Source organism: Tyto alba, unplaced genomic scaffold (assembly GCF_018691265.1).
Source record: "Tyto alba isolate M040663 unplaced genomic scaffold, T.alba_DEE_v4.0 Super-Scaffold_5, whole genome shotgun sequence".
Classification (NCBI taxonomy): domain Eukaryota; kingdom Metazoa; phylum Chordata; class Aves; order Strigiformes; family Tytonidae; genus Tyto; species Tyto alba.
Window position 1 is genome coordinate 692,595 of NW_024881326.1, and position 27,916 is coordinate 720,510.

Sequence of the window (27,916 nt, forward strand, 5' to 3'; positions counted from 1 at the left end):
CACGGGCCGCAGCGTTCCCCACACTGCTCCGTCATGGGTCACTAACTTTCTCCGACTGGATTTTCTCCCACGGCTGCAGCCCTTCCCCAGCTGCTCCGGCGTGGGACTCCCCCGCATGCTGCAATCCTCCCAGCGCTGAATTACAGCAGCGGGGCTGCCTTTTCCCATGAGACCCCGGCCTTCTTCGGGCACAGAACCTTGATTATGCCGAGCAGGAACAACAGGCCATAAATTAATGTCTGCTCCACCATAGATCTCCATGGGTGGCAGGGGGGGCCGCCCTGCCGTCTCCCCACAGGATACAGGGGGGTCTCTGCTCTGGCACACCTCCCCCCTCCTTTCTTCCTCCGCTCCTCCACTGACCTTGGTGTTCATGCAGCTGCAGCAACTCCTCCTCACAAGTCCGACTGCCCGTCGCCACGTCCCTTCTTAAATACGTTATCACAGAGGTGCAGCCGATTGGCTCAATTTCCCAAACAGAAGTGGAGCTGACGTGGAGCTGGGGGAGCTTTGAGAAGCTTCTCACAGGGGGCCGCCCCGATAGCCCCCTCCCCTGCCACCAAAAAACTCCACCACTCACTCAACCCAGGACACCATCCCACAGCAGTGCCAGTGCTCGCACGTGGCCAAGGATCTGGCTCCTTTCTCCCCGCTACTCGGTGTCCGGAGGCGATTCCCTCCAGGAGGGACTTGGGGTTAATGTCCCGACTGGCCCATCCATTTTACTTTCCCGAGCAAGGGCAGATGAGCTGTCTGTTTCCCGTCGCTACTAACCCGGACTGCGCATCCCAAGGACAAAACTCTTTGAGCGTCACCGCTCAAGTCCTCCCAGGTTTCATGCTCTGTCGAATGGGACCACGTATCCTGCAGGCGAGTAGCATCATTTTGACAGTGACACCCCCACCGTAAGGCCTGAGCTGCCAGCACCGTTCTCTGGATTTCGGGCTCTACGCTGCTGCAGCTGTAAACATTTGTGCAATTATTCCAATGTTTCTGTTTCACTTTTTCCACAGTCCCAGGGCAATTTCAATCAGGATAGTCCAAACTTCCCTGTAACGGCTCCTCAGGTGTCCCTCCATCACCGCTCCTGAGGATACACCACCGAGCTGCCTGGCAATAATCCCAGGGACCTCCCTGAGGGGTCCGGCAGCCCCAGGGCGGGTCGGTACACTCATCTCCTCAGGGTCTGGGAGTTACTTCTGCGGCCCAAGGTGTTTCTGGCGTTGGTATGCTGCAACCATTTACCCTTTTGTTTTTAATTGTCCATCTGAAAGTCTGCTCTCCTCCTCGAGTCTACCCTTCGGTCTTGGTTTGAGCCCAGAGGGCAACGGAGCACCACGCAGCCCTTCGCTCACCCCTTCCCGCCCGGGAAGGAGAAAATGAAGTAAAAGTCTCGGGAATCGCCATCAGACAGGGAGGGGGGGCTCACCCCTTACAGACAGGGGCAAAAGACAGACTGCGTAGGGCAAGAAAAAGACCGTCACTTTATTTCAAACACAAGCAAACCCAACTCTTCACAGGCATGGCGGGACAGTGACGAGCACCAGCACAGCCAGAAAACCACCTCCCCCCACCCTCCCCTTCCTCCCGCGCTCAGCTCTGCTCCCCATCTCTCCGCCTCCTCCCCCAGCGGCGCAGGGCCCAGGGATGGGGGTCACGGTCAGCTCGCCGCTCCTTCCTTCTCGGGGGGCGGGGGGTGAAGGCCGCGCATTCCCCCCCTGGCTCCACGGGGGTCCCCTCCCACGGGAGCCAGTCCTCCACGAACCTGCGCCGGCGTGACTCGCTGAACCACACCTTAAACACCTCAGGGTTCCTGTCGGCCTCCGGATCCAAAGCCGCCCGCTTTCCAGCACAGTCTTTCAGGAAAAACAGAGGGGTTTTCATACGCTTCCCGCCCTCGCCCCATTTCATGCAGTTCTGGTACATTTTTTGGTTTACGCACGCCCCGCCACCCCTCCGGTATTCAGGCCCCACCGAGGATCATCCTCCAGCAGGATCTCAGTCAAGCCCCTCATTCCCTTTTGTTGTTCCCCTTCCCCCTGAGCCTCACCCGAACGAGTTCTCCTTCCCTCGCTAGTGCAGAGGGATTCTAGCAAAGCGTAGCTATCTCCCCACTTTGCGTGAAAGAGGTTTACCTAACCCGTGCATACCTTCGGGAGTATTACCGGAGGCACCCACCGTTTGTTCCCACTTTAAGAAATCGGAGGTGCTACGAGGTGTGTGCACACCGACCGGAGCCCCGCCTGGCCCCGCAGCGAGCCTGTGCTGCAGGTTTCTGCCACCGAGCACCTCCAGACACCGGACTGGCCGTTTTCTCACCCCTGCTACCGGAGGATTCCAGTTTGGGTCGCTGGGAGAGGGACGCTAACAACTGCACCTCCTCTTCCACCTTCCCCGAGCAGCTTTCACCAGTCTGACATCCAGTGCAACAATGAGACTCCTTAAGTTTCACTTTACTACAGGGTTTAGCCTCTTTTTCTAGATCAGAACCTTTCATCTTTTTAACAAAGATATTCCCACTCGATGTTGCGAACCAACCAACCCACATTTCTTTCTTGTTTCCCAAGCGTTTCGCAAGGCAAAAAATATAAATCTGCACAAGGAACTTGATCCCATTTCTCTACTCGTTTACAAAATAAAGACAATTGTAATACGGGATTCTAATTCCAGGATCCTCCTTCTGGCCGTTGTTCTTGATTGTCTAATTTATACCGTGGCCACCACTGCTCACAGTACTGCTTTAATTTATCCTTAGTCATGGGGTCCCCCCCGAGTTTTCTCCCATTTCATGAGGACGCATCCTAAAGGAGAATAGCGAGGAGCTTCCTTGGAAGCAGCGGAACCCATTTCGGTAACAAAAAGAATTTTCTGACCCGACAGGTCATACACCACAGTCCCAAATACAAACCGAGGGAGTTCTCCCTCTACGTTACTAAATACAACGTGCAGAAACCAACCCAGGCTGCTGAGGCGTAGCTCTTCCGCTGCCTCTTGGGCAGAGCTTTTGCAAAGAGCTTCTCCACCTGCCTCCTCGAGAGGTTCCTCTCCCCACGCCTCTGCCCCTAAGGACCCCCTCCCACAGAGCGTTGCCCTGTTGTGTCCCTTGCCGCCCGGCTGGGGCAGAGCAGCTGACGGAGTCCCCGATCCAGGGGATCCCTGGGTGGGCCAGGACCGAGCCCCCCGAGCCTGCGGACAACGGGGTGGGGTGGGGGGGCTGCTGGTCGGGGCATTGCTGAGGGAAGAGCAGCGGCGAGGCCAGTTCTAGTCGGTTCCGGCCAAGGCAGGGGCGGGGAACGACCGAGTTGCTCAGCTTTCCGGCCCGCTGCTGGCTTCAAACGCAAGGCTACAGAGGAGCCACTGCCTCCCGGACAATGGCATCCCGTCGGGATGCTCGCTTCCTACCAGGCAGCACCTGCTGCCAAGAGCACAGCCCGCCTCGCAGCCAGCCAGCAATACAAGGGAGCGTGGCAGCGCGCTCCCCTTTCAAAACTAGCAACGCACAGGTGCAGGAGGAAGGCATTTCACTTAGAACAATCTGACTTTATTGGTGCAAACATTAGAACTCTAGATGACTAGAAATATTCACAAGTACTCAGAATAAGGTGTCCGAGATGAAGGGGCGCACGCAGCCCGTGGCCCCCGCTGCCCTACTCACTCCTACTCTGGCGCTGCTGTTCTGGACTTTAGTCTTCGTGGATGTTGAAAAGCTTCGCTACTTCGTTGAGGTCATCGTGCTCCTCCCCATCTTTGATGATCTGAAGGAAGGAAGAACGCATTGAAACCTGCACGTCCTATAACCAACCAGTGCTGCAAGACTGTACATGGTCACCAGCCAACACGATGAATTTCTCAGATCCTCTCTGAAGCCCTGCTGATCACAACTCACCAACTTAGGCAGTCCACAACACAGAACTCACTACAGCCAAATTTATAATGCAGTCTTAAACGCAGCCTTACATGCCTGCAGGAGTGGCTGGAGTTAGAACCAACCTCACTGTCCCTGGTAGGATTCTGGGTTTCACTTTACAGCTGGGGAGATCAAGTATCTTCAAAAAGTGATTCATCTCAACCCTGAGAAGATGAGCATCGGCAGTGTAAGTGGCTTAAACTTGCAAACCAGTCTTGTAGACAACAAGACTAAGAGGCCGAGGGTCCTGTAAGTACTTGGCTCTCTAATTTAGAGGGAGGGCTGGTAACAGAAGGGAGGAGAGGATCTCTCTTTCGTGGGGATGGGAGAAGCAAGAGGTTTAAACTGCATCATGAAAGCTTCCGATTAGATACCAACAGAAGCTTCCAACGTTAACAATAGTTCATTTGGGGACAGATCACCCAGGGATAGTGTGGAATCACTCTCATAGTTTAAACCGAAATTCTCCAAAGGTGTTAAAAAATGACCGAGGATGCAGACAGACTATGGGAGATGGAGAGAGACTAAGCACCTAACTCAAGGCTGTTTCTAACCCTGACTTTTTGTGGCTGTGTATCTAGGATGGGAGATGTTTAAGACTGTTTTAGACACCTGTACATTAGACAAAGTAGCACAAAACCAGGACATTTTCCTCTGATGCTCAGTCACATGTGGTTCTGGCCTGTACTTATTACAGGCCTGAAATTCCAGCCATGCAAAGGCAAGGCTTGGAGCATAAACCCGATTCATGTCGTTTCTGTGAGAACTTTGAACAAACATGCTGAAAAGCACAAGGACATCTTCCATAATTCACCCGGGACAGGGTCACTGTTGGATAGGGCACAACTCTGCTCCAGACAGAGCATCTGCATTTATTTATCCTCATGTCAGAATGGTGGATTGTTTTTTCCACAAGAAAATCCCCGGTCTAAGCAAGCCTCACTGTTCAGCGTACTCGCCCTGTACTGACCTTCCGAGCAATAGGCATCCTGTTGAAGATGTTCCATAATACGATTCCTACCACCACTTTATCCCTGAGGTAGAAAATGACACCTTTGCCGTAATCTTCTCCTTGCTTTGGAACTTGAGGCGTTGGTGAAAAGCTTGGAGAAATGTGGACTTCTGAGGCTTCTGCTTCTGTTTCACTCTCTGATCGAATACCTGTCCCTAATGCAAAGATAAGAGATATCAAGCATCCAGTGCAGAAAAAAGCAGCAGCTCTGTCTGCGATGGTGAAAGCTGACTAAATAGCAGGGTTCTGTAAGAGACTGAGGTGGTGTTCCTTGAGTTGGTTCTGTAAGAGACTGAGGTGTTGTTCCTTGAGTTGCATCCAGCAAAATTTAAGTTTCAATGACATGAGAACGAAGCAATCCTAACATGAAGCACAACACTGACAATTCCCAACTTCCATCACCAAATGCAAAAGGCCAAAGAGTCTACTTCTTCCGGGCAGCATATACAAAATAAATATGCTTAGATCCACACCATCTCTTTTGTGCAGAAACCGACTGTTTTATTGCCGTGGAGGAAATGAAGCTTCACAAGTTAAAAAATAAAGGAGATCACACTGACGCTGTGGCCACTACACAGAGCCAGACCCAAAAACCTTCATGCACACAGAGAGCTCCCGGGCATGACTAGAGCCCTACCTGATTGCTCTGTTGCACTTTTCGGCGTGTCTTTTGCTGTTGCTTTGGCAAAGACTCCTACCGTTGGCAAACTACTGTCAACAAGGCCGATGGCTTCATACCCGACATTAGGGCCCAGATCGCTCCTAGAAACAAAGTGGGGGAAAAAAAAAAAAAAAAAAAAAAAAAAAAATCATTTGTAGCATTGGTGAGACAGACACAAGGCAACCGCATCCCAGCCCCAAATCCTTAACGACAGCGTTGTGTGAGTGAGATCACGGCATGCAGGCTGGCTTACACACATTAGTGTGGAACAAGGAGTCCACACACCAAGTGCCAGGCCACCACTTTCAGAAGAAACCAGTTCAATGAAGAAAAACTTGAAATACTTAAGGCCTGCTCCCTTGAAGCAAGCTGGGTGGCTTCCAAGAGCTGCGTCTATCTCGACCCTTTAGAAAGTCACACATCTGACCTCAGCATTCAGACGTGAGTATCGGGACACCATCAGTAGGTACTTGCAAAAAATCTACATCTCTTGCTTAGTACCACGGTGACTACAAGACAGAGTTGGGGAAGAAGCAAGTGTTCCTCCGGGTCCTCGTAAGACCATTTGACCAAACTTCTGGCAATGCTGAGTTATGAGCACTAGGCTTTGCAGCGCAGACAATTAATTAGCGTACTTTTCAGAGAGAGCATTTAAAAGAGAAGAACACATTGCTGTAACACCTCCTTGAACTGGGCACCTGCTGAATTTGAACTGGGGTACTTCTAGAAGTCAAAGCAGCTGCGGTTCATGGCCCAGTAAGTACAATGTGTACAACAGTGTTCCCAGCTATGCAGAGGAAATAGATGCAGCACACACAACAACCTGGCTATCTCTATATGCAGACCGCTACTTTCCTTGCCAGAGTGCTCCATCAGAGACCAAGGTTACTGAAAGGAATACCAGTAATATTCCAGCTAACCAGCCCAGGCACCCAGCGGGTGGCAAGTCAGAGTTCAGGAGGGATCCTGAACATCCTGAAAAAAATGTAAGAGGACTTCCAGCCAACTGCCAGCTTTTTAGCACAGGAGAAGGAAGTCTCACTCTGCGACAGCCGGCAAACCCCCGGAGCTGTCAAGGCTGCAACTCAAAGTCCCCCAGTCGCCTGCTCTGTGTCATGGCCAAGAGCATTGTAAAGGAAAACACACAACTGAAATGGATGCTTCTGGATCCTTGTTTAGAAGTGCAGTAACTCTCCCGGGTCCAGAGTCCGTGCAGTATAGACCAGGTGTTCAGGTCAATGACAGCAAGTCATCAGTAACTATTTTTGAAGGGATTTTTCCAAGAAAAGTAAAGCTCCTCCCCCCGTATTTAAACTCCTGCTAACTTTACATTTCTGATCTTGAGCTAACAGGCTCTACGACTTTTTTTTTTTTTTTTGGTGGGCTTTTTTTGTTTGTTTTGTTTTAAAAAGAACTTGAAAAAGATACAACAGAACTGCCCATTTTCTCAATACCTCTCTCTGGAAAACAACAAACTTTCATGTATATTCCGGGATGCAGCGATGCACTGCTACTGAAGCATCAGTTCAGCTAATCAGCCAAGGTGCAGCACAACTGAAACCGACAGATGGTGCTGGAGAATTTCAGACAACTGTAACAGAAAAGCTGCTGCTAAGTTCAACTGGTAAATCAGCCTGCTCTGAGGAAAGGGGCTGCTCTTTATTGCTACTTGCTTTGCTGAATGGGACTCATTCAGGGAGAAACTGGGATCTGCAGGAAAGAAAAACATCCCAGAGAGGTCAGGGCAGGTCAGCAAATGCTCAAAAGCTTTCCCATTCCCCAGGTGTCTGGGAACAAGCAGCTGTACAAGGTATTTGCTGAAGTAGTTTCACTACACTCAGGAAACAGAAACCTTTACAAGGTGTATCTTGTCAGAAATCCTGCAATGTGGCCAAGTAAGAAATACCAAAAGAAGACACCAACGTTACCAGAACATGGACTGATGCCAGTAGGGCTTCGCAGCTCCTGTCATATTTTCTCCAGCTAGTCTTCCACTCACAACAGCATGATCATGGTGCTCTACACGTCTCCTCCCTAGTTTGATATCGTAGAAGCAGGCAGCATCCCCTGCCTTAAAAAGAATCATTCAGTGAGGACTGAATGTTGACACTGAAATATTAAATTAATGCACAAACAAAAAAGGCATTGGGAAGAGAACCAAGTAGAACTAGGTAGGAACTGAGTTGTTCTGACAAACCCCAAACGCCACCACTACCTTACCCCACACCCCCCAGGCTACCCAAGTCCCTATTTCTCATCATTTTTTTCACTGATCTTCAGGAAAATAAGGCAGCATCAGGTACATTTTTCCAGAGGAATCAAAGTCTCGACTCCCACCAAAGGGACTCTTACGCAACAGAGTAATCCATGCTATCTTTAGGTCACCCCAACTCCTCTTACACAGCATAAATACTCAAACCCTCGCACAGTCGTTGCCACAGCAACGAGGCGTGCGGTGGTACAGGAGCAGATCCGCGGCTGCCGGCGGGGTCTGCACTACAGTCGGTCTCATTACTCGCTGGTTTTGCCCCCGTTCACCTAACTGAGGTGTGCCAGCCCCCACCACTCTGTGTTCTGATTGCACAGCCAGCAGACAGAGGACTCCTCTGCGCATACTCACCACCCAGATATTGGAGCGTGCCTGCAGCTCTGCGTTCACCCTGAACCCGCCGAAGTCAGAGTCCACCTCCAGCCCAGCTGACTTTGCTAATTCTACATTAGGCTCCAGCCCTACTGCAGCCACAATATGATCAGTCTCCACCTATTTGGGAATAAATAGTTATTATCTTAATTCTCTCAATGCCCCTGCAAACTTTACCCTCTCCCTGCTTTTAAATTTACCTTTCGGCCATCCTTCAGTTTAATCATCAGCCGATTGCCACAGACAGAGACAGACTTGACCACAGCGTTAGGCATGACATTAACACCCTCTGGAAACAAACACAGGAAACACAACCGCTGGCTCAGAGGTAGACAGATTTCAGCTGAAGCAGGCATCTTTGGGGCAAACAGATGCAGGCAGAGCAGGGGCCAGGTCAGGAACCAAGAGAGGGGCCACCTTATCTTTGCCAGGTGTGCCAGTAGAGTTTTGAGTGAAGCATGAGGAGAAAGAAACCCAGCTACAAAGTTTGAAAGAGCTACTTAAATGACAATCAAAAGTACATGTCTCATACAATGACGAGGTCACATCCAGAAGACCTCCCCAAGGCAGGTTTTCAGGCAGTAAGGACATTCTATTACCTACTGCTCTGTCACAGCCAGACCCAGGTGTGACAAGGCAGCTTCCAAAAACAAAAGTAACTCAGACCTCTGGGTTATCAAGCCCTGCAATCTGCAGTCCCAACTACATCCCCCCATCCCTCCTCCCTCTATCCCCAATCCACTTAGTAACGCAGAGGAATATATTCTGCACTTAATATAGCAAATGGAAAAAAGGTATCTCAGATCTTACTGACTTTATTAGCTAAACACTACAGCAGCTGGCCTTACAGAGGCGTATGCATAAGGCATGGGGCTGCACAACCCTTCTCGCAGTGACTCTAGGCTGTAAGAAGTCCAGTTATTTGAAGCTAGAGGAGCTCCGAAGGGCAGACAGGCAGTTATCGTAAGACAACTTTGATCCAGATTAGAGAGGCCATTAAGGTAACTCGCAAGGATGGTGGCAGGGATCATTCTGTGCAGGAACAGCCAGAGGGGAAATCTCTCTGGCACCAGCATGCACATTTGCTTGGCTCTCCCAGAACTGCTAGAAACTAGAGATTCATGGCAGCTCTGTGCTACCTGAACTGCAACTTGTTCTGTTCTGCACCTGGGCCACCCTGCAAGGGGCCCAGTCCTCCTGAGGCTCCATGGACAAAACAAGCAGAGTGCTGTATTTCACAAGGAAGAGCTACACAACAGCCACTGGCCTAAACACCACAGCTCTGCCACTTGCAGAGGAGGAACACTGAAGTGCAGCTTCACCTCTTCTGACTTTCTCTGTGGTCCAGTTGCTCAGATATTCAGGCAAGACTTTGCCCATATTGCCGTTCTCTGGAAACAGCTGAATCACCTCCAGGCCTCTGGTTCGTGCTGAAAGGAAAGAGCAAGCTTCTTACAACCCATGGATAAAGAGCAGCAGCACAGACTTCAGGACACAAGCATATGCTTTACTTTATGCAAGGAGCCTGACAGAGGTTTCCAAAACTGGGAGTGCTGGCTCCCAGATTTTCCACAAGAGTCTTAAAGTAACTGACCACCATTTTAGATACACCTGCAAACTCTAGGATAGCAGACTGCAGACTTCTAACTAAATGCTTAGTATTTTGGAGAGAACTTCCCATATTAGAAAAATTACCATAAAGATGCTATTCAAAATGCTGCACGCACTTGACAGTAAGAATCCAGTTGTTCACAGCCTCTTTGAAATAATAGTTTTAGGGTGGCCTTTAGCATTGAGAAAGCAAATATAATTTCCTACAAGGTGGAATAACTTTGCAACATGCACTGGCCTGCAGAGCTTCCAGGGAGCCCAACTTACAAAAACCTTTGTGGTCAAGAGCTGCTTAACAGCTAATGAGAAAATGGAAACTCAGGTCAGGCCATACAGCCAACAAAACACAGGTGCCTTAAGATTATTTCAGGCAAACCACAAGTGTGTGCAAAAACTCAGCAGTCGGGAATGAAAAAGAAGTTTATAACATCGGGCTGCTTACATTCAATGTCTGTCACTTCTGCCAGGGTGCCAGGTGAAGACCAGCTCCCTGCAGAAGCACACTTACCTCTTCTTCCCAGAGCACAGGCCAGCTCACTGCCGAGAAAACCACCACCAATAATTGTGATGGACTTGACTTCTCTTGAAATCTTCTCCAGACTTTTGAAGTCCTCAATCTGAAAGATTTATTCACATTTCAAATATTGTCAAACAGGAACGGCAGAGAAGATATTTTTCTTCAATTTCTCCCTCTGAAATAAGAGTAACTCTCTCCCAAACTTAGAAAGGGAAACATGTTTCTCCTCCCTCCTGTTAGTCTAATGCACAGAAAAAAAACTCTCTGGCTTCCTAATGTTTGTTCAAGCTTCTCCCTGTCCAGGCAATCTCAGATTCCTGCATTTTCCCCTCACTTTCAAGAGAAATTACAATGAAATTTCTAGACACAAATGTACTACAGCACATACAAGGATGCCACAGCTCACATCACCCATCTTTCCCTTCCCACAGTTGGGCAGACCAGACCTTAGGGGAAGTCCAGCACGGAGCAGAAAGTTCCCATATGGCTTATTCCTGACTCATTCCCTGAACTAGACTAAGGAGAAGGTTGCATGCCTGTTTTAAACACCATGCTTACAAGAAAAGTGGAGTTTGTCAACAAAAAGCAATTCTACAGTGAAAACCAGAAGACCACTGACCAACTTCCACGTCTTTTATTCACTTCGTCCCAAGGCACAGGATGAAGGTGAAGAAATGCCACGAAGGAGGAATGGGTATCAGTTTATTAGTTTATCAGAAAATGATCTAAGCTAATCCAAGAGCCAACATGAACATACAACTTCGTATTCAGCTAAAATTTCAGAGCATGAAAGCAGTCTCTGTCCTGCCTCAGGCCAACCTCTTGCCCACGGGCTGCAGAGGTGTGGTGTACACTTATTCAAGAGGGGTGTCAGGCTGAGTACTAAGCTGCCTCCTGTGTCCCCTCATGGTCCTGAAGGCACACACTGCTTACAGTCCAAACTGACCTGCAGAGCTTAAATTGCTTGTTTTTAAAATGCTTGGAAGGTTCAAAGTCATACAGGAGGGAAACTAAAAATTAAATAACTAAATAAAATCACACGCTGTTACAGCTCTCAGGCCTGAGGCAAGCAGGTGAGTGGTCTAATAGCCCCTATCGTGTTTACCTGCCTGGGGAAAAGGACTAAATAGCAAATGGACTCCTGGTTACCAGCTGAGGGAAGCAGCTGCCAAGGCAAGGTTGTCCCTGACCCAAAGCAGAAGAGTTAAAGCTGAAAATAGTGGTAATGGCTCTGACTTTTTCCCCCCAGGACTAGCAGCACCTGCAGATTACCTTTCGGAACAGTGTCAGCCTTTGTTGTACATCTTTTCCTGCTCTTTCAATGGCAGGTAGGTTCCTTGGGGTACCACCTGAGGACACGGGGAAAGAGAGAGAAAAAGAGAGACTAATGATACCATGGCTATCCAGACAATGCAAGGCTATCTTTAACCCGGGCTGTGCTTTCCAACTGTTACACAATGCACTACTCCCTGTTGATGTCCGGGTTTTTAACATGGAAGACCTTCTGGTGTGAGCAGTAGGTGACCCAACAGTCATCCAGGGGAAAAAGATCCAACGCTATACACCTTGCTCCACTGACAGGAGTCAGCCAGTTGCACTTGAGCCACAGAGGGCTGTGGAAATGCGAGGGTTAGATGCTGGAGCAGTGCTCTCCCCAAGCAAGAGCTGGTGGCTCCGCTTGCTACTGCTACGGGCAGGATTTGAAGAGGCTGGCCTGCACAGGAGTTCCTCTGCTGAGCTGCTAAGGAAGTCACCTTTTCCTTCTTCCCTGCTGAAGTTCACAGGGCAAAACTCTGCACATCCCAGAGAAGCTGGCTGATGCGAGGCAGGTGAAAAACCCAATGACGTGGCTAGCTGTATGACTGTCCTTCACAGGACTGCTTTACCAAGTGTTCCACACATACAGCAGAAACCTCCTTGTCAGATAAATACCACTGAAATAAAAAGCCTGGCACACGACAAAACACAGAGAAAAAACCCAACAACTTACCAGTAGCAATTAGACATTTGTCATAGGATATCTGGGTACCATCATTGAGTTTCACTATGTTGCCTCTAACATCCATATGCACAACCTGCAAAATTAAACAAGCAGGAGAGCTCAAGCACCCATGCACTGCAGGTCATTCAAGCTAAACTGCACAGACTATTCATTAGAGAAGCAAACTTGGAAGTAACATTCTCCCACCTTTAAGTTTAGGGGGGGTGGGAGTGGAGAAGGGAGAAGACTGGAAGTAGGAATTGAGACAACTTCTTTGACAGCCATCATAGATCAGGTTGACCTTCCCAGGATCTGAGTCTAAGAAATGGACTCAGACACCTAATGTAGTTCAGCAGCAAGAGTCACTGAAATCTTATTTTAGCAACATATAAAAAACTGAAGAAGCAAATATATTAGAAGCCTCACCATAAGCTTTTCCACCTTCCTGCTGCCTCTGCACAGTGTTCTTGCTCACATTTATAACCCACTACTCAGATCACTCTACTCTCCTTACCTCACCCTCTGACCGATATATAGCCTGGTTCCCATTTTCTCACACCCTGTCTCTAAGCTCTACGTATTCTTGTCCCATGCCCAAACTCTAAACTTATCCTTTCCTCAGCTCACTACTATTCCTTACAGCTTCTCCCATTTTCAAACTTCACTCGTGCTATCCTTAAGATTAGCATAGTCCTTGCTTCATCATATACACTTTTCCCAAACTTGTACACATTCTCCTCCTCAGCCAACCCTCCACACCACCATCTACAGTTGTTTAGTTTCAGCTTAGAGCACAGACTCTACTTGGGAAGAACTGTATGATGCTAGAACAACAGCTAGTGCTGTACCCACCTTCTTGCCACAGAGAACTGCTACTCCACCATTTTCTACAAAAGGCAGATCACGAACAGGCACATAGAATGACGGCGGCTGGAAATATATACTGAAAAAAGCTCCATTATCAAATGGGTTCCACTTTCTCTGCGATACCAGCTATTCAGCAATTACTAATGATACAAAGACAACTCTATGAATCCATAACAAACTCCAGAATTCTTACGTATCTATTTTTAAGAATTAGGATCTTTGCACTGGTGATGTTCAAGGGTTTAGATCAGTAAGGCTTTATTGCAAAAATCACAAGAATCAAATGTGATCCAGGGTCCCTGGAGCTCTGCTCTCAACTGTGAAGCTATACCCTCACCTTTACTATTAACTTATTTCACAGGATTTCTGCTAGTGGTGATGTATATCTGAGGGAATCACAGCAAGATTCACGAGGTATTAAGAACCCGGCTAACTCGCACGTGCGAAGCAGCACTCCTCTTGACAACTGCCAGCACTGCCACACCATTCAGTCTGCTCCTTAGTGCTCGACTGACTTGTTTGTAACATCTCAGCATCTCTGGGAAGCCACACTCCATGAGCCCACAGCCTGCATCGTGGAGGGAGTCTCGTGGACTCCACCAGGTAGTCAGTCAGCTACTCCAGTGCAAAACACCACGCAAGCTCTGCACGCAGCATGCGATGCTCTGCCCCTGCTTCCATCAGCCTAGTGACAGTGCACACAGACACACGCACACCCCAGGGCTCTCTAAAGAGCAGAACACAGAAATCTCCCCAGTAATTTCTCTACACAGCACTCTGGGGTGCTTCAGAGCTCTGCAGTGGCTCTTTCGTAAGAGCACCTTGATCGCCATCAACCTTTCATTAAACATTCTCCTTCATCCGTGCTACCCCCAAGTGACACACACCTCCTCTCCTTGCCATTCCACTGTTTGAATCGCAGAGTCTCTGTCACATTTGGATCGTCTGAAAACCACAGTTCTTTGGAAAGAGGTGGACGCATATAAGGCAGGGCAGGATCTTCAGACACAATCAGCACCTTTAATGGGACATTAAACACATCAGCTGCACTGACGACAGGCAAATGGCAAAACATACAACAGAGGCTCTGAAGCAAGCACGGTATTCAGTCATCCCCACAGCTCTGCTCCAGAACAGGGCATCTCTTACCCGGGCACCGGGGTCACGAGCCCGAATGGATCTGGCAGCAGCAAAAGCAGCAGTTCCTCCACCGATCAGCAGAAAAGGAACGTGAGATGGGACCTCAGGGCGAGCTCCCGGAGCTGCAGGTGACAGATCGGACAGCTTACTGCAAACACAGCAGGGAAAACGGCCCAGCCGCAAAGAACAAGAGTACATCACCACGTGCATTTCACGTTCGAACACTTCCTCCTCCCCTTCCCTTCCACCCCAATGTATTTCCCAAGGACCACGCTGCTCCTTCACTCAAAGCTGGCTCCCTGCATAAATCAAACTGTCAGATTTCAGCAAATTATTTTTTCTAAGCCAGATCTGCACAGCTGAGCTCAATGGCAATTGCAGAGTTTTTGAATAGGCCAGTACCACAGCTTTTAACTCACACAGCTTTAGCTCTTCTATTACAGATCTACTTTTCTCTGGTTTAAGATGTTAAGAACACGAATGATCTAGAGAACAAGCTTGAAACACCACTACTTGGACAGCCTGTTAGCAGGTTTCAAGCCTTACTCTGAACAGGTGCTACTTGTCCAGCAGACTCTCAAAGAGCTTCATTTTATAATTTGATCTGTTTAAGAACGTTGCTTGCACACTTGCACAGCTGGGTGAAGTGGTTGCAAAGTCAAAGACCCACAAAGTTCATTTCCAGCATTCCATACACAATTTCTGAAGCTTCACATAAGATCAGGACATTCCCTGTACAGCAGATTGAGGGTAGCAAAAACATGCTTGGCCTCTACTCTGGCCGAACAGCGCAGCAGAGATCCAACATTCAGGTTTTACAGTAAGCAACAGTTTGCTGAGCTAGCAAGAGGGACAGAGCCAGAAGATTATTCAGTACACCAGGAGAATAGATATGGCCTGGGTGTCATTCAAATAGGAAAACAACTCTCAAAATCATTTCGAAAATATGAACTGCAAAGTGTTTGATCTCATGCATATCTTCTTTAAGAACACAAATCAACTTGTGAGCAAGACCAAAACTCTGCACTGGCCATTCAGTGAACAATTTATAAGAAAGTAAAGTTCCTGAAAATGCCAAAGCATATTTTTCTATAATTGTATTCTGAAAGGAAACCAACTTTTGAGTTTCTATCAGAATGTATTTCCTCCCACATGCACGTCCTGTTTCTAAGCAACATGCAGTTAAACTGTAGATAGGAATAAACCAGTCAGTTAAATATTACCATCAAGGCTCACCTGCTGTGACCTGAGAAGCAGCAGCTGTATCTGAAAGAGAAGACACTGACTTAATTCAGCGAAGCACAGGCTATCAAGGATACTGCAGTTAGGAAGCTGCAGTTCAGGGCTGACCCAAGGAGACCATGGGATTAACAGGCTCTCCACTACAAAGGGACAGAGTCTCCAGAAACACAGACTTACCAAGACCTCTGCTTCAGCATTTAGGCTCTCACTCTCCATCCTCCAGCTTCAACCCTGACAAATGTGTTTTATCCTCTCCCTCAAACCAAAGCAATCAGCTTCCTGTCCTGTCTGCAGGATATTCTTTCTGATGATGTCCTAGTAAAGTGACATAACACACCCTATCTTCTACGACCTAAAGCCACTGTTATTACAAAATATATCATCCTTTGGCTCAATAGTTCAGACACTGCAGTTTGAGATCTCATAAATTAAGATAGGCCTTCAATAAGTGACCTGTGGCCCGCATACAGCCTGCAAAGCATCAAGAGCCTCACTAATTGTCCCAATTCCTCTCTCTAAATGTGGCCCAAGCACAGTCTCGCATGCCCAGCCTGCTATGAGGGAAGTGGCACAGCGCAGAGGATTTTGTGCTGGCAGACCACATTATCCCTTTGGAATCACAGTGTCTTTGCCAGGCTGCATAAGGGTAAAAGCCAAAAGCAGGGCTGACTTTTCTCCTTTTATCACAAAAGGCACAAAGGGGAAAGGAGCCCCAAGACACAGCCTACTTTATCCTCATGACTATCTGCAAAACAGAGCCTTGTTCTGGGTCATGGGGAGCTAGCACCATTTTCTGTGCTGGGAAAACATGGGAATTCACAAACAACAGAACGCGCCAAGAAGTGACAATGCTGCAAAGGCACAGCTTATGCTAATCTGTGTTTTCAGAAGAGCTCTGTTCCATTTGGTTTAGAGGTCTCAAGTTGGCAGCTTATGAAAAACAGACCCAAACCCAGAACTAGCAGGCAAGTACCCACCAGAAGGAGAGGATTCATTTCCTTGAGACCGTGTAGTTATTGTGGTGACACGGCTGGTGAATCGCTCTTTGTTTTCTCTCAATGTTCTGTATATCTGGAGACAAGAAAAGGAGCCATTTACCTTGCATATCTTACAGCATCACAGCACCATTCTGCTTCTACCCCCCGACAGGCTTTCATCTATCTTGCTTGCTCTGAAAAGCCATCTGCTTTCAATTAAAGCACATGGACCAAAATACACCTCACTGAAGTGTCCGTAAAGGTATGTATGCAGAGCTACAAGAGGAATGCACTCGGAAAACGATCTGTTCTACAATATGGTGTGATGAGTCTCAGTTGTCTGACTGCTTTTCATAAGCAAGCAATTAACCTTTCTGCAGATGGTTGGCCTTTAGGCTGCAGACCTGTTTCAAGAGGAACCAGATACAACAAAGGAAATGCAGTCAAACCAACCCAAGGCTATTTGCAACCTAGGCCATGGCACAACACAAGGCTGCAGAAAAGGAAGACAAATTCAAGGCAAAAAAAAACAGCTCCCAGCTACAAAAGCCTAGAGCAGCCGGACAGAACAAGCAAATAACCTCACTGGCTTTCATTAGGCCAGATGTTACAGGCATGACGGTAGCAGCGGTGGCATCACGGACGTTGGCAGGGCTCTTCAGACACGGGAGCCTGGCTGTTGGAGGTAACAGCCTTCAGCTGGAAGAGATTCCCGTGTCCGAATGCTGATCTGCTTATTTACCTGTTAAACTCGGGATGCAGTACGGGTATAGCCTGCATGCTCTGGGGATACAATTGAGTGGGTACAGACAAGGAGGGAACGTCTGTGAAGACATCCTGTTAACTTCCAAGAAAAACTGGTGATGTAGAGAAGCAGAAGACAGTGACACTGCTGGAAGCAGGTCACAGTATGATATCTGCCCCCAGAGTTAACAAATTAGAGGGAAGCAAACAATTTTTTAAGGCAAATCTAGCCTTGCTAATAACCCATATCACACGTGCATGACGTGAACTTTCATTTTGTATTTTTTATAAAAGAGAAAACAAAACAAAACAAAACAATGAAGACCGTTTGAAACACAACCATCTATCCAATTACTGTATTTTGAATTGTGAAAGAATATTAAAACTGGAACAGTTCCAGCAAGAAGTAAAAGCCTCCTAAATGTGAAGGCACAACAGGTAATGCTGCAGCTGATGCCAAATCACTTCCTGTTAGCTAACTGAGTGTTATGACATCCAAAATATGTTTGAACAAAAGTTATTTCCTTTGGGGAATTGAAATCTCTTTTACTCCCTAGACAGTATGCATTTTATCAATCTCCACAATTAGGTTTTTTATAACATAGCAAATAGTCTGAAACAAGAACTGAGGAATTTAACGCCAGGCACGATAAAGAGCACAGGCAGACAAAACCATGTCCAGGGAACTGAAACAAGGCCAAAAAATACCAGAAAATAAGAACTCGGTGTTGAAAAAAATTAGATGAAGATATTTTTAAAGACTTTTGTTTAAACATATAAAAGTCAAGGTTAACAAAACTACCTCTGCTTTTGCAAGCAGAACCATGAAGTTTTTAAGCGAGTCCAAAGGGCAGCGAGTTAAATCCGATCTCTTAGAAAAAAAATGACTGTTCTACAGTGCAAAATATCAAATCAGGTCTTCAGGATAAATTTTTTCAAAGGGACAATGCCAAGTTCTCTCTAGTCAGAAACACAGCTGTGTACTTTGCCAGATAATGGAGCGATATTTCAGTATCCTCCGAAGAAATCACAAAGTTAGACAAGTTCTCCTTTCTTTCCACTAGCATATTTATATTTAGTTGACCATTTCCCTTTTTTGTACGCCCAACATTACCGATATCAGAATAGATACATTAATTAATTTGTACCTTTCTAATGGTTACAAATTGAAGATGGCCAGTGTTGGGTTTAGATTTATTTAATGTGGAGGAGTTAATTCTAAGGAAATTTTTCCTACTGTGAACTACACTGTTGGAGAATATCAAATTTGTAGACTTAAAGTATTTGACAGTGTCCCATGAAATTAAATACCTGAGGCCAGGGAGCACAAAGATGGTTTAAAGCAAATGGCTAACTTGGTATGACATACAGAAAGGTACCCTCCCTCCTCCCTCCACCCCATTAAAACACATTTATTTAAGCATCTTACATAAGCTCCTGTCCCAGTGACTGTTCCTCCTACAATTAAGTACAACAATAGGTTGCTGCCAGCTTTGCCAGGAACACCTGAAGACGTCAGGGATCTAGAAGGGCATCTTAGAGGATGACATTGCAAAACTGTAGGTGAAGACAGGCAATGAAAGAGAAGAGAGGGAAAGAGCTGAATATTAAGAAAGACTCTTTATTAAACAGATCTTGGGAAAAGCAGAATGTGCTTTGTAATTTCAGTTACCTTGTTTGTACAGCAGGGCACAGTAAAGAATATTTAAAGGGAATAGGAAAAGAATTTTTATCCATGCACTGTTTTGAATTATTTTTTTTTTTATTTCCCAGGAGCCTTCTGCATGTGAAGCGTTTCATTAAGAGAAAATCAGGACTTGGAACTTCTAACGAATAAGATCCTCTAAGAGAAAGAATTTTGAAACAAAGATTTATATGATGCTAACTTCAGACCCATCCACTCTTAGGTAATGCTGCTACTCTTCAGCTGTCTGGGAACATGACTTGTTCTCTAAGTTGGGCTGAAAGGCTTTATCCTTTCGAATCTTTTGAGTAAGACATAAATGTATGCTCACCAATTTTGACCTGATTTGGTATACTTACACAAGCTAAACACTGATGTTCTGAATTGAGATTTAGCAAAGAATGGTTTACTTTGGTATTAAAAGCATATGCCATACACCTCTCCCTGAACTATATGCTACTATCATATACAAGACAATAGTCAGAGCTGTGGTCGGTCATAATATGTAAAGAAAAAAGTGCCTTTATAGTAAAGAAATCTAAAAGGTAACTGAAGTTACAGTTAAAAAAAAAAAAATATCATAAGAAGTTAATTTCCAGCCAGCTCAGTTAGCTTCCATTGAAGTTTTCTGAAGGAAGAAAGAGCTACAGAGATAAAGAGCTAAGTAAAGTTAGCTGAAATACAGCAGATGCTTGGCAGGAGAGATGTATTGCAGCTTCTTTCCATGAACTACCTTTCTACTTACATAGACACCCGCTCCTAACGTTGACAAGCCCACAATAAGGACAAAACCAGAACTACTGCCTTTGCCCCCGGGCACACCAGAGCTAGCCACTTGTCTGCTCATCTGCAGTTTTATGGGAACATTCCAGCGCTGCAACAAGTTGCCTAAGGAATACAATTTATTAGAGAAAAGCACAATAAGACTGTCAATACAAAGTTACGTTTTGAAACTTAGAGACCAAGTCATTTCTGAAACCAAGTAAACATGCTACTTGTTTGAAAAGCCCAGTACCACATCTGAGTGACTGTAGTGAATTATTCCCTGCCGCAAAAAATGGCTCCGTGCAGTTGTGGATATCAAAAACATCTGTAAGATCAAAGAGTAACCGAACAAATTAACAGCTTGAACATCTGCTAGGAAGACGATCTCCAGCTGAAGGAGCCTTCAAGCCACATATTGCTAGGACAGTGCATCAGAGACACGCATGTGCTGTTCTTGCACCCTTCTCCCGGCCTTTTCCACCAGAGGCAGGCGCTGGTCTGAAGACCCACTTTGCTCCACCACGTTGCAAGCAGAGGCTAACGTAACCTCATTAGGACAAGCAGTAGGTATGGTTATAGCACCAAAAAAATCCCTTTGTCAACACAGTTTATTCCACAGGGAGAAACTACCAGCAGAAAGAGGCTTCTGCTGACAGGAAGGGCATCCCAAACGAAAAGGAGCAGCAAGGCTTGCCAATCCAGATGAAGGCGTCTACCAGCACGCAAGCGAAGCAAAGAAAGTCCAGCTGAACAGCTATATAACGTTTTATTTTGTTATAGTTTAATCACAGACTCCTGACTGTCCCAATTAGGTCTCTAAATAGAGCAATCACGGTGATTGCCCGGAGCGCTGCGTTTGCAGCTGGAGCTTGCAGGAGTGGTTGGGCTTTTCTGCAGAAGGTGTTTCCACCCGCCGCCTCCTCCGACCCGGGAACTGCGGCCCCCGCTCGCTCTCCCGGCCGAAACACGCACGTTCGCGACGTGAAACCCCGCAGGAAAACCGCGGGCACCCAAAGGGCTGCGAAAAACGTTAAGTAGCTCGAACTAACTTACAGTCTCACAAAATACACGAGTCTTCCCCGCCGCTCCCGGGAGCCGGTATCACCGCACCGAAACTCCCCCCCCAGCCGGCCCCGCCGCCGCACCGAGGGCAGAGCAACGCCCCGCGCCCCTTCGGAGGGACCCGGTCACCTCTTCGCTCGGCCCGGCTGCCCTCCGCCCGCCCTCAGCTCCGGGGAACCGCCGCTCCCGGCCCGGCGGGAAGGAGGGAGCGCACCCCGGCCTAACCGACACCGACCCCCCCCCCCCCCCCCCTCCGGCCTCACCTGCGGCGGCGCGTCCCCGCGGCGCGGGGCTGAGGGGGCGCAGAGCGTGCGCGGCGGCGGCGGCGGCCACGCGGCAGCGGAACATGTCGCCGGTCGCCCTCCCGCCGCACCGGGCCCCGCCGCGCGCATGCGCATGCGCCGCCGCCGCCGCCGCCTTCCGGGCGCGGTCCCCTCTGCCCCGCCGTCTCGATGGTGGCGCCGCCGCCGCCGCCTTCCGGGCGCGGTCCCCTCTGCCCCGCCGTCTCGATGGTGGCGCCGCCGCCGCCGCCTTCCGGGCGCGGTCCCCTCTGCCCCGCCGTCTCGATGGTGGCGCCGCCGCCGCCGCCGCCGCCTTCCGGGCGCGGTCCCCTCTGCCCCGCCGTCTCGATGGTGGCGGCGCCGCCGCCATGTTGCGGCCTCCCCCCCGCCGCCTCCTCCCCGCCCCGCTCCGCCGCGCCGCCGCCTCCACCACCGGGCCCGGCCGCCGCCTCCTGCTCTCCACCCCCATCTTCTACGCCAACGGGCCGCCGCACATCGGCCACCTCTACTCCGCCTTGCTGGCCGACGCTCTGCACCGCCACCGCCGCCTCCGCGGCTGCGGCCCGGGCCGCCTCTCCACGGGTGAGCCTCGGCCCGCCGGGCCCCGCGCCGCTCCCCGCCTCCACGGGCCCTGCGTCCCCACGGGGGCACCGGCCCCCGCCGCAACCGCCCCCCCCCCGCCTCTCTGCCGTTTCAGGGACCGACGAGCACGGGCTGAAGATCCAGCAGGCCGCGGCCGCGGCAGGGACGACTCCCCCGGAGCTCTGCGAGCGGGTCTCGGGCCTTTTCCGCCACGCCTTGACCCACGCCGCCGTCTCCTTCACCGACTTCATCCGCACCAGCGAGCCCCGCCACCAGAGAGCCGTGGGGCACTTTTGGGGTGCCCTCCGGGATGGCGGGGCGCTCTACAAAGGGTATTACGAGGGCTGGTACTGCACTCCCGAGGAGTGCTTCCTGCCCGAGAGCCAGCTGGTGGAGCGCAGGGACACCCAGGGTCGCCCCTGCAAGGTGTCTTTGGAGACTGGGCATCAGGTAACAGCAGTGGCATCGTCCCGGCCAAGGGCGGCCAGTCCTGCGGAACCACTGCACGCTCCTCTCGTGCTCTGCTCTGCCCAAATCTGGGGGTGCTGGATGCTTCCCGGAGCCTTTTGTAATTCCCGTCAGCTGAGACTCACCTGTAGTTTGTAGAATGGCTGGTAGTGGCGCGGCTGTGCCAGGGCTGCCCAAACCCCGGCTGGCAGATGCAGATCTCAGCCGTGGGAAGGGTTCCGCTGCTGCTGGGTTCCACGGGCTAGAAGCAGTGTCTTAAAGCGGAGGTGAAAGAAGTTAGCTGCGGGGAAGGATAAAGGTGTTTATTGCTGAGGTGTTCGTTTGGTGTTTGGGGTTTCAGACGTATTTTGTGAGGCAATCCAGTTTGGCCGCTGGACGCTTTCCCTCAGTGTTGTTACATGGGTTTTGGCCCTACATAAAACGCTAACGACACCTGCTTGTGGTCAGTCTGATGACTGAACAGCGGTGCAACCAGGAGTGTGGTACCTGAGGGAGAGACTCTCTGCCACCTCTTTTTCTGTAAGGTGGCAGGAGGTACATGATTTAATCCAGCCCTTGCAGCTAATCATGCTTCGGAGCTAAGCAGAGGTTGTGCATTTGTGATATTTGTACGAGGCTGGGGCGTAGGAGTGTTGGTTCGCACAGGAAGGTGTGTGTTGCCAAAAAGTATCTCTTGATAAAATACCTGATGTTGTTGGGGAAAAGATAAGTTTCCAGACAAAGAAATCATTCGTTAGATCTAAAATAGAACCAGCAGGCTTTGAAGTTGAATATACCCTGAGAACAGTTATTTGTCTTAGCTGCATATCAGACTGTCCGAGAGAAACAGTAGTGTGCATGTTGCAGAGAAGATCTTGCAAGGTGATGGAAAGAGATGGTAGGTGTTTATCTCCAACCAGAAAGAGACAGTTCATTGCTTGAGGGTTTTGTGAAGGAAAACAAGGAGTTTACAACATAACATAAAACTTGTACTTCTGGTGAGTCTGTGATTTTTGGTATCCGGTAAAGCCCGAGGCTGAAAATGTGTAGCTCATTTTTGAATTACGTTCTTTAGGGCTTTCTTGAATACTGGGAGATCAGGTCTGTTCTGTAGGAAGTGATCTTCCTTCTTCACTCACTGGGCTTTTGTGTCATTTAACACGCAGAGAAGCTGGAGAGGGGCCACCGGAGGCTCCCACCGAGGTCACGGTAGGGAGCACAGGCCTACAAGAGGTAGAGGGAACTGGACCAGTTTAGTTTGGCAAACGGGATGCGAGGAGGGCAGTGCAGCCCTGGGGCAGGTCCCCAGTGAGGTGGGGGAGCCCCAGCCTTGGGGTGTCCCAGCCTTGGCCGGGTAAAGCTCCAGCCACCCTTGGCTGGTGCAGGCCCTGCTGTGAGCAGGCTGCGGGGCTGGAGGGAAGCGGAGGGCCCGTCTCACCTCTGCTGCTCTCGTTTTATGGGTTTGTGCTGGTGTGGGGTGGTGGATTAGTTTACCTGTAGGATGAGCAGGTGCTCCATTGCAGGACAGGAGACCGTGCTGTTCTGTATTCGCTGGGAGGGGAGCTGCATTTATTGAAATATTGCATTTGTTGCTCAGGTCCAGCCGGGAGACGGCACGTATGGAGCTGCAGAGCTTCTCTTTCTGATGGGGCGGTGAGCTGGGGCTGGGAACTGACTGTCCCCGGAGCTTGCGGAAAAAGCCCTGGGAGGGTTGGTATAACAGCAAGCTGGACGTGAGCCAGCAGTGTGCCCTGGCACCAGAGGCAGCCAGCGGGATTATCTCGGGCTATATGAACAGAAGCAATGCCCGTTGAAGGGACGTGATTATCCCCCTCAGCACTGTAAAGTCCACATCTGGGTACTGCCCCCAGTTTTCTGTCCCTCAATCCAGGAAACACGACTTAGAAACTGGAAGTTCAGTGGAGGGTCACCAAGGTGGTTAGGATGCTGGAGCACTTGCCGTTTGAGGAGAGGCTGAGGGAGCTGGTTTCTTCAGCCTCAGAGAAGACAGGATTTTGGGAGGCCCTAGTGGCAGAAGCTCCCCAATAGCTACAAGGAGATCATCAAGAGGATGGAGCCAGGTTTTTCTAATGGTGCGTGGCAGGAGGATGAGAGAATGGTTGTAAATTGAAACAAGAAAAGTTCAGAGTGGATTTACAGAGAAGCTTTTTCCTCATGAGGAGAGCCGAGCAGCAGAACAGGCTGCCTGGGGAAGTTCTGCGGTCTCCATCCTTAGAGGTTTTCAAGATTTGCCTGACTGAAGTCCTGAGTAACCTGTTCTAACCCTGTAGGTGACTCTGCTGTGAGCAGGAGCCTGGACTAGAGACTTCCTGAATTATCCTGTGCTCCTGAGGTCAGGGCTGTCTGAGAGTCAGGAGAGACGGCACGCAGATCTCCCCTCAGGGCAGGTATTTCAGTGACTGTTCACAGGCAAGCCTTGAACAGAGACACCAGGTTTGTGGGTTGTAATTACTCAGCCCTTTATCAACCTCTCTGTGTGCTCCAGTTTGCAGGAGACAGCCTATTGCTAATTTCTTCCTGCTGAACTACTTTCTCCTTGCCTGTCAGCCACCTTTTCTGCAGGTGGCTAGCTGATAAGAGCTAGCTCAGCTCTTAGCACGAGTCAGCGGATGTGAGGTGGGCTCTTCAGAGCCAAACACCAGACTTGGTCAGCGTTTTGGAAGCAATTATTTCAGGTCTCACTTTGAGTTGTCTTTTGTGTCCTGAGTTGTTACCAAAAGGATCACTGGATTGTGTAAAAGGGAATATTGGATGGAGGACACGGCATTGGCTCTGTGTGAAGTGTTACTCCTGGACAGAGTGCTGAGAGCTGGTAGCCAGAATCTGAAAAAGACTGTGGAAAAACATAAAGAATTTGGGGGGTGGGAGGGACCAAAACATTTTTGTGTAACTTGTTTATGATTTGGGTAGGGAAGAATCATTTCTTTGGGGGTCACCTTCTAATCAAGTAAGCAAAGGTAGTATTTGCTACTGGCTGCTACTGAAACTGGATAAATTCAACGACATCATAAAGCAGTTTTGTACGACTAGGATTAATTATTTCTTAGGGTATGTCATCTTGAGGCTCTTTACTGCTTGTATCGAGAGTGAGGCGTTTTCTGGCTCAGGCAGAAGTTGTTGGTGTCAACTCAGTCAGTGCTAGAAACTAAAACTCTCCTGCGTGATGCCAAAGGCTATCGTTCCTTATCTTAGAGCCTTACGTAGCTTTGAAAGGCGAGAATTCTTGGCCTAGCTAGCCATAGGTCTCTTGAGTGCCTTTACACAGTTCACTCATACTGTATCTGCCCACCAGGTTTTCACTGTTTTAGCTAAATGTGTCATTTAATGAATTTAAGCGTGTGGAAGAAGTGCTGTCAGTATTTTAACGTGATTGGAGGCTAACAAAGTTAGAACCTAAGGTGGCACTAATGCTTAAACTGGGGAAAAAGAGGAGCATAGCGCCTAGGAGAAAAGCAGAGGCACCCGCCAGGTTTGTTAGTATGGCAGTAACTAACAATGCCATTTTGTCGTTTTATTATTTTATTATTATTATTGCGAAACTACATTTTTAAGAAAGTGTGTTCTCATCTCCCTGATTCTGGCCTGATGACAACTAGATCTGGCGGGGAAGAGAAGTATTCCTTCCCTGGGGGCACGAGCATCTTTCGGAGCAGAGCGCTGAGCCATCCCAAGCCGAGGTCCTTGCGTGCTGCCCTGGGGAACCCGGGGAGGTGGTGCCGTGGGAGAGGAGCTCCCCACGACTCATCGAAGATCCCAGGGGCTTCACGCGCGGTGGGGAGCGCACCCCAACGCAGAGCGAGCGTGCGACAAACTCTGCGCTGAGAAGGCTGTGTGCAAACTGTAAAACCTTTTGCGGAGCGTTTGGGCCCTAATTCTTTTCTCTCCTGCCTTCTCAGGTGCACTGGACCAAAGAGGAGAATTACATGTTCAGGCTCTCGGCGTTCCGGGATCCCTTGCGGCAGTGGCTCCAGGACAACCCCCACGCCATTTCCCCTCACCCTTTCTACCAGCATGTCCTGCACTGGCTGGAAGAGGACTTGCCAGACTTGTCTGTCTCTCGTGAGAGGAGCCGGCTGCCGTGGGGTATCCCTGTCCCCAGTGACTCAACACAGACTATCTACGTATGGGTAGATGCCTTGGTGAACTACCTGAGCGTGGTGGGCTACCCTGAGAGGCACGGCGAGTGGTGGCCTGCTGCGTACCACGTTGTGGGCAAGGACATCCTCAAGTTTCATGCTGTCTACTGGCCGGCGCTGCTGATGGCAGCGGGGCTGGCCCCCCCCGAGCGAATCTTTGTGCACTCCCACTGGACTGTCCGTGGGCAGAAGATGTCCAAAAGCCTGGGCAACGTGGTTGACCCCTTTGCTTGTACTGCAGAGTACACGGTAGATGGATTTCGGTATTTCCTGCTAAGGCAGGGCGTACCTGAGCGCGACTGTGACTATTACGATGAGAAGGTTGTTAAGCTGCTGAATTCAGAACTGGCGGATGCTCTGGGGGGGCTTCTGAATCGGTCAACAGCCGTCAGCATTAACCCCAGCAACACCTACCCTTGTTTCTCAGAGTCTTGTTTTCCAAAGGTCTTGGATTACAGGGAGACAAAAGGCACGGGTAGGGCTTCTGCTGAAGACTACGAGTTTGTGGCATCTGTGGCTTCTCTGCCTCTGCAGGTGGCTGGTTATTTTGAAGGTTTCCAGATCTACAAGGCTTTAGAATGCATTGCCCTGTGCGTAAGGCAGACCAACAGTTTTTTCCAGAGACACAAGCCCTGGAAACTCGACCGAAAAGACCCCGCAGAGCAGCTCTGGCTTGACACCATCATCCACGTTACGCTGGAATGCCTGCGTGTCTACGGGACTCTCCTGCAGCCCGTGATCCCTCACATTGCAGACAAGTTGCTTTCCAGGCTGGCCGTTGAGCCAGAAGAGAGAGGTCTCTCAAGTTTGACGTTTCTGCCACGCTACAATGGGAAGCCATGTCCCTTTGAAGGGAGACGGCTTGGACCTGACACCGGCGTCTTATTTCACAGACTAGAGAAGTCAAGGCAGGAGCAGATAGAAACCAAGAAGCTCTAGTCTCTGACAAACAGCTTCTGTAAATAAAAGCCTCCGGGAGCTCCCGGAAAACTTTGTCTTTGTTAAAAACATCTTCCTCCTATCTTGTGGTGGTGGTATGAAGTGGATGAGTGGAAAGCTGGACTGAGCAGGGCTGTGCTGTCCTGCCTGGGTGACTGGCAGGGGTCTCAGCCTGACAGGGGAAGCAGACACGCTCGGGTGGATTGGTTGTGAGCTAGGAGAGCTGCTCAGGTAATACCCGTGGAGGAACGCCTAGTTAGCGAAGCTGGTAGCAGAATGAAGATGCACCCTAGGGCTTGAGAATTGCTGCTTTTTTTCCTCTAATGTATTTTATGGGACATAACAAGTGGCTGAGGCAAATACTTAGCCCCTTAAAACAGGGGGCTCTTCCTATACAGTCTTGGGGCTCCACTCGAGACCCCTCTTGCCCGTGTCGTATCTTCCCTCCTGGCCCCTTCACCTTGTCTCCTCTGATGTGAGGAGCGGGTCGGGCGCGCTGCTGAGGACATCAGACATCCGTGTGGCAGCCGATCTGCCTGGCGATCTCTTCCAGAGACAGCAGCTCCCCAGCGTGCTCGCTCCAGGAATCCCTCCTCGGGCCGAGGCCTCCGGGAGGATCAAACTACCCCTGAGGGAAGAACGAGTCTTTCCCGGGGGGCCTCCTCAGCGGGAGGGCCGGGCGGCAGTTCTGCAGCTGGT

The 27,916-nt window shown here is 49.4% G+C and overlaps 2 protein-coding genes across 3 annotated transcripts; one reads left to right on the forward strand and one right to left on the reverse strand.

The window, feature by feature from the left end:
• Window positions 1-3,519: 3,519 nt before the first annotated feature.
• AIFM1 (apoptosis inducing factor mitochondria associated 1) lies at window positions 3,520-21,464 on the reverse strand. 2 transcript variants are annotated; one of them, XM_042807074.1, is made up of 17 exons: window positions 21,075-21,464; window positions 19,730-19,872; window positions 16,557-16,650; window positions 15,574-15,603; window positions 14,347-14,459; window positions 14,085-14,215; window positions 13,183-13,273; window positions 12,340-12,424; window positions 11,622-11,698; window positions 10,341-10,449; window positions 9,544-9,651; window positions 8,422-8,510; window positions 8,201-8,341; window positions 7,509-7,651; window positions 5,557-5,681; window positions 4,878-5,074; window positions 3,520-3,755 (listed from the first exon to the last, which is right to left on the reverse strand). In XM_042807074.1, exons 1-17 carry the CDS (start codon window positions 21,460-21,462, stop codon window positions 3,684-3,686), a joined length of 2,136 nt encoding a protein of 711 aa, XP_042663008.1. In that variant the 5' UTR covers window positions 21,463-21,464; the 3' UTR covers window positions 3,520-3,683. The 2 variants fall into 2 exon arrangements, with proteins under 2 accessions (XP_042663008.1, XP_042663007.1); XM_042807073.1 differs by lacking the exon at window positions 19,730-19,872 and adding an exon at window positions 18,730-18,857 and having other exon boundaries at window positions 21,075-21,183.
• MARS2 (methionyl-tRNA synthetase 2, mitochondrial) lies at window positions 21,449-27,286 on the forward strand. The gene is made up of 2 exons (XM_042807075.1): window positions 21,449-21,674; window positions 26,039-27,286. Exon 2 carries the CDS (start codon window positions 26,066-26,068, stop codon window positions 27,215-27,217), a length of 1,152 nt encoding a protein of 383 aa, XP_042663009.1. The 5' UTR covers window positions 21,449-21,674; window positions 26,039-26,065; the 3' UTR covers window positions 27,218-27,286.
• The last annotated feature ends 630 nt before the right edge of the window (window positions 27,287-27,916 follow it).